Genomic DNA, 9,273 nt, shown 5'->3' with positions numbered 1-9,273 from the left:
CATAACAATTTAGATTGTTAGTGTAGGGATACACAATCTTGATCCCCAGCTGAATGCAGAGGATATAATTTTGTCATTGTCTGCCAGTCTGTCTGTCACTAACTTTTCAGGGCGTTATCACAGAAACTACCGTAATTACTCTTAAGTTTACGAACACTCGAAAGTTTTCGGACACCTCTTTTTTGAGCAAAAATAATAAATTTTCGTGACTTAATTTTGGGACATATGGGTTAATGTCCATAATTAATGTCTCTTAATTTTCGGCAGTATACTTTACATACATGCCAGAGGTCTTGATCTTGGCGGGACAGTCCTGCTTTTGGGGTGATTGTCCCGCTGTCCCAATGTGACACATTTTGTCCCGACATTCGTAAAAAGCGACAGACGTTCTATAAGTTCACAATAAAATGCGCTATTCAAGCTCCATCTGGCTTAAACTACCATCGCTAATCCCTATATTGCCCCCTATTAGCAAACCATATCTACTAGTCAAGTGATCCAGTGTTGTTTTTGACAGCTTATCAGCGATCTCTCGGCAAATTATTGATTTTATCGGGTATTCACACCATTCACGTAATGTTATGATAGGGGTCGCTAATTCAGTAATTGCTATGGATAGATGCATCATAGTGCATTAAAAGCAGATCGCTTTTGTATTTCAATGCCTAAATAAAGTCCAAAGATACTATTATTACGCGGTATTCTGTGATATAAGTCAAACAAATTGAGCGCTGACTGATACCAGGGACGTAGATATTGATGTTTCACATAAATGTACTTTTGTTTTTGACTGATTTTCAGAAAAAAATGTGTACATATTGCATCAATCTAAATTTAGTGTTACTGGATGATTGATTGAATACAAGCAGTGCTCGATGTGCGCACATCGTGTTGAACGTTGCCAGGGTCTTAAATGGATTCATCCGCATAATGCACACGTTTGTTTACTTACGCAATTCGTAAACACATTTATCGGCAATATTTGTGAGAAATTATGAGATTTGTAAGTAACAGAAAAGGTTGCTTGATTGATCGCTTTAGGTGTCCCGCTTTTTTGGCTGAATGTCCCTACATTTTTAATGGAATGTCCCGATGTGGACCCGAAAATTTCTGGCATGTATGATATTTTACAGCGCTATTCTACAGACTTCTGTTTTTATGCTAATCTTGTGACACTTCCATCATGGATTTTTACAACGGGATTAAGATAATAAAATCTGGCAGGTGCATGCCTGAGGGCAATGGACCATTACATTTGCGTAATTGGGTAAATAACCATAATTTATACCCATAGAAAATAATGGATACATCCAACAGCATTTGAAACAGTGTTGTCCTATTAAGGAAGAAGAACGTTTTCTGTTTCTAGTTTTTGTTCTAAATCATTTCAGGCAAGAGTTAGCAAAGCTGCATTTATTTTCGTAAGCAGAAAAAGAAGAGTTAATTACAAGAAAATTATTGTACATTGATTTAGTGCATTTATTGCATTTATTTCAAAATAATTATTTTTTCGGACACCTTAACAAATAAAAGCAAAAAAATCACTGAGATATCAATGAGGAGTATTGCAATCCATAAAAAACAATAACATTAAACTTTGATATTTTACAGCTATTTACCTGTTTATCCATCTGCAAACATCAATAAACAAAATGGATTCAGCGGGGGATATCAATTCTTCTAGTTTGCATGCTCTTGTTTTTTTCATTTTTTATTTAGGGCTTTTTATGCATTATGTTTCTCTCAAGAGTAAAGTGCCAGTTGATTGTTTTATGAGTAACAAATAAAACCTGTAGTTACTGTACTTTGCTAGGAAAGAAAGCAGTTGACTATTTTTTTGTATGGTTCATTTTGTATCAGAGCTGGTGATAATACTCAAGTTAGCACTGTGGGCCATCATGTCCTTCTTAGCGTGTGGTGTATATTTTATTTGACTTCAATATTTCAGATTGAAAGTATTGCAAAGAAAGATGAGCACATTGTGCCAATCGGAAAAACAGCCTCAGAGGTATTTATGAAAAGCTCTAATATTTCTGCATTACTTTTTTGTTCAAGTGGAAAAGATTATGAGAAAAGATTCCTGCAGTGATACAACTTTGCAACTGAAGATTTAAATGAATCTGTTAATCCATCACATGATCTGTGCAACTGACCAGACAAGGCGAACAATGTGCTGATAAAGAGACTTTTTTAGAAATTGGCATACTGCCAATTGTCCAACGTTTTGCTACTGATTTACGATTACATTACGATTTGTGGTAACACACTGTCTGGATGGTGGTGGGGTTAATGCTGCAGCCTTTTCTTTGAAATAATTGTTACCATGTTGATGGATTTATTGCTGTTGTCTTGTAGCAATGTGATGAAGAGGATGATGAAGACGAAGATGAAGGAGAAGATGACGATGATGAGAGTGATACAAATGATGATGAACTTGCATCAGACATGATCTATGACAGAGACTCCCCTGATGATGTAAGTCTAGTGTTGCAGTCAGTCAAACTGCTTTGTGGATTTTATGAGATTAGATAGTATGAGTTAGAGTTAAATGATGGGGTTTTTAAAATGCTTCTTTTATTTAGAGGACAAAGGATTTGCTTCTTAAAGGTATACATGGTATACATGTCTTACAAAACTTAAAAAGTTCTTGCAGTATTGTCCCCTTAATCCAAGTTCTTGTCTATCACAATTTAAAAACAAATTATTGTATCTGCAAAATTGCTAATACGAAACAAAAAAAACACAACTGAAACATGTACTTCACAAGTAAGAATTTTGTCTCTCAAAATTGTGAAAGAATTACAGTGAGTAAAAAGTACTTGTCATTTCCTTACCAGCCATTACGAAGAAAACATTCAAAGCTAATTGTGCTAAATAAGTTACATTTTTGATTCCTCAGTGTAACCAATATTTTAAATAGTGATTGCAGATACTAGCAATTGAATGTCATTTAAAAAATATCTATCAGTTTGAAGCTACATTTGATCTAATTACAAATAAGCACACCCTATTGAAATGATACAGGAACGTGGTTTTGTAAATCTTTAATTTCTACGACTTTTTCATCTTTTTATGTCCCCACTATAGTAGTGAGAGACATATTGTTTTTGCCCTGTCTGTTGGTCCGTTGGTCTGTTGGTTGGTTTGCGCCAACTTTAACACTTTGCAATAACGTTTGCTATATTGAAGATAGCAACTTCATATTTGGCATGCATGTGTATCTCATAAAGCTGCACATTTTGAGTGGTGAAAGGTCAAGGTCAAGGTCATCCTTCAAGGTCAGAGGTCAAATATATGTGGCCAATATCGCTCATTTTATGAATACTTTTGCAATATTGAAGATAGCAACTTGATATTTGGCATGAATGTGTATCTCATGGAGCTGCACATTTTGAGTGGTGGAAGGTCAAGGTCATCCTTCAAGGTCATAGGTCAAATATATGTGGCCCAAATCGCTTATTTTATGAATACTTTTGCAATATTGAAGATAGCAACTTGATATTTGGCATGCATGTGTATCTCATGGAACTGCACATTTTGAGTGGTGAAAGGTCAAGGTCAAGGTCATCCTTCAAGGTCAGAGGTCAAATATATGTGGCCCAAATCGCTTATTTCATGAATACTTTTGCAATATTGAAGATAGCAACTTGATATTTGGCATGCATGTGTATCTCATGGAGCTGCACATTTTGAATGGTGAAAGGTCAAGGTCAAGGTCATCCTTCAAGGTCAAATATATGGGTCAAAATTGCGCATGTAATGTCACTTCTGCAATATTGAAGCTAGCAATTTTATATTTGAAATGCGTGTGTCTTAAGGAGCTACACATTTTGAGTGGTGAAGGGTCAAGGTCAAGGTCATCCTACAAGGTCAAGCATCATATAGGGGGACATTGTGTTTCACAAACACATCTTGTTAGAATTGTGATTTCATGTACTAAAGTATATGATAACTAGATCCAAGAACCTCCTTTTTCAGTAAACATAATTATGTGCTGCATATATTTATTTTATCCCCCACCAGTTAATTCTTCAATCGTTTACTTTTACAGGTTGACATGGAAGGCAATGGAATGGCTCTTACATGAGGTGCATAGTCAACAAAAAGAGACTCCAACACACTGATGTTTGTTTTTGTTGATGGTGTGGCTAATTGAAAGACTCCAGTTAGTATCAGATTGTCTCTTGGTTGTACGAATTCTTGGAATAAGTATATGATTGATCGTGTTACATATTGGGGACTGTAGACCAATACTGTTTGGAAGGTTATTTAAAAAAAGACATGTTCACAGTTTGGTGAAATGAAATTTTTATGCCCCTGTATCGAAAGATCGGGGGTATATTGTTTTTGGCCTGACCGTCTGTCTGTCATTGTGTCAGTCAGTCATTGTATGGGTGTGTCACAAACTTTAACCTTGGTTAAAGTTTTATAACTTTTGCAATATTGAATATAGCAACTTCATATTTGGCATGCTTGTGTATCTCATGGAGCTGCACATTTTGAGTGGTGAAAAGTCAAGGTCAAGGTCATCCTTCAAGGTCAAAGGTCAAATATCATTGTATTTTTTGTTCCTAAAACTTTAACCTTCGTTAAAGTTTGGTCATAACTTTTTATGCCCCCGGATCGAAAGATCGGGGGTATATTGTTTTTGGCCTGTCTGCCATTGTATGTGTGTGTGTCCCAAAACTTTAACCTTCTTCATAACTTTTGCAAAATTGAACGTAGCAACTTGATATTTGGCATGCATGTGTATCTCATGGAGCTGCACATTTTGAGTCGTGAATGGTCAAGGTCATCCTTGAAGGTCAAATGTCAAAATAATAAATTCCAAAACTGTAACCAAAACTTTAACCTTCTTCATAACTTTTGCAATATTGAACGTAGCAACTTGATATTTGGCATGCATGTGAATCTCATGGAGCTGCACATTTTGAGTGGTGAAAGGTCAAGGTCAAGGTCATCCTTTAAGGTCAAAGGTAAAAAAACAAGAGCTGTCAAAGGACAGCGTGCTCGACTATTCGAGTGCTTGACAGTATAACGTAAGCCATCATTGGGAAATTGTTCATATTCAATAATTTATTAGACATTCTTTCAAAAATAAAAAAAGGAAAAAAAAAATTATTTTTTTTTTTTTTTTGGGGGGGGGGGGTAGGGGGGCGAGAGGGGGGTATAATGTGGGGTGTGGTAATTTATAAGATGATGTTTGAATAAAAAAATTGGGGGGGGGGGAGGTTGGGGGGGGATTCTAGGTAGGGGCGTGGGGTATTGTTTGGGTGGAATCCATTGTGGTATTCAGGTTAGTGTTGTTTTGTCAAAGTAATAATAATTAAGTGTGATCATAAATAAAGAAGTAATGGCAATTTAAGCAAAATGTTCAATTATCTAAGTGTAAAAGGGGCCATAATTATGCCAAAATGCTTGATACAGTGGTCTGCTCTTATTTATAGGTTGGGGTCATGTTGGTAAACAAGTATGCAAAATATGAAAGCAATATGTCAAGGGACAATGAAGATAAATGGGGCAGTACGCAAACTTTAACATTTGCTGCATATTCTAAGTGGAAAAGGGGCCATAATTATGACAAAATGCTTGATAGAGTTGTCTGCTCTTGTTTATAGGTTGGGGTCATGTTGGTAAACAAGTATGCAAAATATGAAAGCAATATGTCAAAGGACAAAGAATTTTTTTTGGGTAGTACGAAAACTTTAACATTTGCACGCAGACGCTAACGCCGATGCTGGGGTGAGTTGGATAGCTCCACTATATATATTTCATATATAATAATCGAGCTAAAAAATTCAAAGCGGCGCATTAGGGGGCTTTGTGTTTCTGACAAACACATCTCTTGTTAAATATTGAAGATAGCAACTTGATAATTGTCATGCATGTGTATCTGATGGAGCTGCACATTTTGAGTGGCTAAAGGTCATGGTCAAGGTCATCGTTCAAGGTCAAAGGTCAAATTTATGGCTTCAGAGCGGCGCAGTAGGGTGCATTGTGTTTCTGACAAACACATCTCTTGTTTAAATATATTTAGTATTGTTAAAGATTAAAAAAAGAATGTCAACATTATTTTTAAACAAGCAAAATTACTTTCATGACTTTAAAGAATGTTAAAAAAATTTGTTCATTAATTGATAATCATCATTCAAAATTGGTAAAATAATAAAGGGTTTGTAATGCTTTGCCTTATCATTTTGGAATATATGTCCTAACATCGAGTTAATAATCTGTTTCTATATGCTAAAGCCTGTATTGCGCAATAGTAGCACACTAGATTGCTTCCAGAGGTCCTAGGTTTAAAATCCATGGAAGGCGATATTTGTCATTCCATTTTTTTTCTAGCTACTATTATAGTTAAGACCAATGAAAATGTAGATTTGTTTGTAAACATATAAAATGACAGTTTTCAAAAAAAAGATTTTTTTCAATTCTTTATTTATTTTTTTCTGTTTAGTTTGAAACTGGTTGTATACAGGGTAATTAATGAACATTTATTAAAAGTGTCCTGTGTAATGGTAGGAACCAATAAAGTGTTCTTAAAGTTGCCTTTTTAAGAGTCTATTGCGGCTTCCTTTTTTGACTGACCCATTGTATTCATTTGTTTGGCTTAATGAATTTTTGCAACATTATAAAATGTCACGTCAGTTAACAACTTCTACAGAATGTATCAGAATGTTTTTGTTAAAATGTAAATGCTATGTTTTCGTTAAATTGTTTCATGAAGTTTACTATGGAATGACGCAAAAACTTCTGTTATAACCTACATGCATTTTGCATTAACAGCATAACAAGGATATTTGTGCAGTCATTGTATATTGAATCTGTTTATTGAATCCCATATATTTTGTGTTCAATATAATCAAACACAAGGGCAGTGTTTAATTTGGTAAAAGGAAAAACAGTAAAGGTATAATAAAGCATGATAATAAATTAATAATTCTTAAATGTAATTTTTATGCCCCCCTTCGAAGAAGAGGGGGTATATTGTTTTGCTCATGTCGGTCCGTCCGTCCGTATGTATGTCCGTATGTCTGTCCACCAGATGGTTTCCGGATGATAACTCAAGAACGCTTAGGCCCAGGATCATGAAACTTCATAGGTACACTGATCATGACTCGCAGATGACCCCTATTGATTTTTAGGTCACTAGGTCAAAGGTCAAGGTCACGGTGACCCAAAATAGTAAAATAGTTTCCGGATGATAACTCAAGAACGCTTATGCCTAGGATCATGAAACTTGATAGGTAGATTGATCATGACTCGCAGATGACCCCTATTGATTTTCAGGTCACTAGGTCAAAGGTCAAGGTCACGGTGACCCGAAATAGTAAAATGGTTTCCGGATGATAACTCAAGAACGCTTATGCCTAGGATCATGAAACTTCATAGGTAGATTGATCATGACTGGCAGATTACCCCTATTGATTTTCAGGTCACTAGGTCAAAGGTCAAGGTCATGGTGACCCGAAATAGTAAAATGGTTTCCGGATGATAACTCAAGAACGCTTATGCCTAGGATCATGAAACTTCATAGGTACATTGATCATGACTCGCAGATGACCCCTATTGATTTTCAGGTCATTAGGTCAAAGGTCAAGGTCACAGTGACCCAAAATAGTAAAATGGTTTCCGTATGATATCTCGAGAACGCTTATGCCTAGGATCATGAAACTTGATAGGTAGATTGATCATGACTCGCAGTTGACCCCTATTGATTTTCAAGTCACTATATCAAAGGTCAAGGTCACAGTGACCCAAAATAGTAAAATGGTTTCTGGATGATAACTCAAGAATGCTTATGGCTACGATCATGAAACTTCATAGGTACATTGCTCATGATTCACAGATGACCCCTATTGATTTTGAGGTCACTAGGTCAAGGTCACGGTGACCCGAAATAGTAAAATGGTTTCCGGATGATAACTCAAGAACGCTTATGCCTAGGATCATGAAACTTCATAGGTACATTGATCATGACTGGCAGATGACCCCTATTGATTTTCAGGTCACTAGGTCAAAGGTCAAGGTCACGGTGACCCGAAATAGTAAAATGGTTTTCGGATGATAACTGAAGAACGCTTATGCCTAGAATCATGAAACTGGATAGGTAGATTAATCATGACTCGCAGATGACCCCTATTGATTTTCAGATCACTAGGTCAAAGATCAAGGTCACAGTGACAAAAAACATATTCACACAATGGCTGTCACTACAACGGAGAGCCCATATGGGGGCATGAATGTTTTACAAACAGCCCTTGTTATCATTTAATTTTGTTAGCATTCATTATCATTCCACGAAATGTGTGTTATGGTGACTAGTAATCTGCAAATAAGGTATATCAAATAGGCACAATACTCTTACGCAAATGCTATACAGCCATATTTCCAAAACATGATAATAAAATCTTCATAGCTGTAATATTCGCACGTAGATATGTTCGCATATGTTTTTATTTTATCCACTTCCATTTGACCCACTTTGCAAATGGTAATAAATCTTTTCTTTTCATCCATCCATAGAATAGGATGATCTCTGTTTTAGTATCGGATAGCATACAGAAATGTCGGTCTTTGGTGTTCATGCAAATCGGTCTGTTTGTTGCAACGGTCGATTAAAAGTCATATCGCATGGGAAGGTTTTGCTGTATCCATGTAGAAATTACTGCGTTTCTTGGTAATGAAAGATGTTCTATGAGAACATTATAATTTATGTCATGTGCCAGAGAAAATCTACATTTTTAACGTTTTTCCGGGAAGAAAATCTGATCTGGTGGCGTGTTAATTCAAAACAGTAGTATTACATAAATAAAACACAGCTATGCTTGTTGGTCGTCAAACATATTTCGTGTTTCGAAGGATGTTGGACGTTTTGCGAATGAACATGGATACACAATATTTCATGTTTAAAATGTGATACTTATATTTGTTAGAAGTTTGTTTTACCAAAACAACACATGTTTGTAAGTAATGATGTGCAATGTATATGGATATTTACTTGTTTTCACAAGGATATCCTGGAGTAAAAATCCAAAGCCAGATACATCGTCTCGACTTGTTACACTAGTTACAATAGCGATTATTAACAATATAAGGAAAAATATACAACTATGCTTAGAATTGAATAGGCTTCAAACACAAACATTCAGATTTTGTTTGACGGGCCTGCTACTCCTGCTTTATATGAGTAGTTTTGAAAACGAATTGCATCCCTTTATTACGCGAATGATTGTTAACAAAGAGGAAATACGACACAATCATCGGCGACAT

The 9,273-nt window shown here is 35.8% G+C and overlaps 1 protein-coding gene and 1 long non-coding RNA gene across 3 annotated transcripts in view; both read left to right on the top strand.

The window, feature by feature from the left end:
* The window catches only part of LOC127876484 (anaphase-promoting complex subunit 15-like), a 6,280-nt gene extending 1,148 nt beyond the window's left edge, over nucleotides 1-5,132 (top strand). The window contains exons 2-4 of the mRNA XM_052421797.1: nucleotides 1,949-2,008; nucleotides 2,356-2,475; nucleotides 4,052-5,132. Of these exons, the coding sequence (XP_052277757.1) occupies nucleotides 1,949-2,008; nucleotides 2,356-2,475; nucleotides 4,052-4,087 (216 nt within the window). The 3' untranslated portion in view covers nucleotides 4,088-5,132. The remainder of the gene's footprint in view (nucleotides 1-1,948; nucleotides 2,009-2,355; nucleotides 2,476-4,051) is intronic.
* Nucleotides 1-9,044, top strand: part of LOC127876491 (uncharacterized) — a 180,464-nt gene extending 171,420 nt beyond the window's left edge. Inside the window, exons 1-2 of one of the 2 annotated variants that reach the window (XR_008047888.1) lie at nucleotides 5,242-7,247; nucleotides 7,393-9,044. This is a non-coding gene — a long non-coding RNA (uncharacterized LOC127876491). Of the gene's footprint in view, nucleotides 1-5,241; nucleotides 7,248-7,392 lie in introns of those variants that run through there. The other variant, XR_008047889.1, reaches the window with a different exon arrangement.
* The last annotated feature ends 229 nt before the right edge of the window (nucleotides 9,045-9,273 follow it).

The sequence above is a fragment of the Dreissena polymorpha genome, chromosome 4 (genome assembly GCF_020536995.1).
Source record: "Dreissena polymorpha isolate Duluth1 chromosome 4, UMN_Dpol_1.0, whole genome shotgun sequence".
Lineage (NCBI taxonomy): Eukaryota > Metazoa > Mollusca > Bivalvia > Myida > Dreissenidae > Dreissena > Dreissena polymorpha.
The sequence above is the reverse complement of the archived record's forward strand: the minus strand, read 5'-3'. Positions and strand labels throughout refer to the sequence as shown.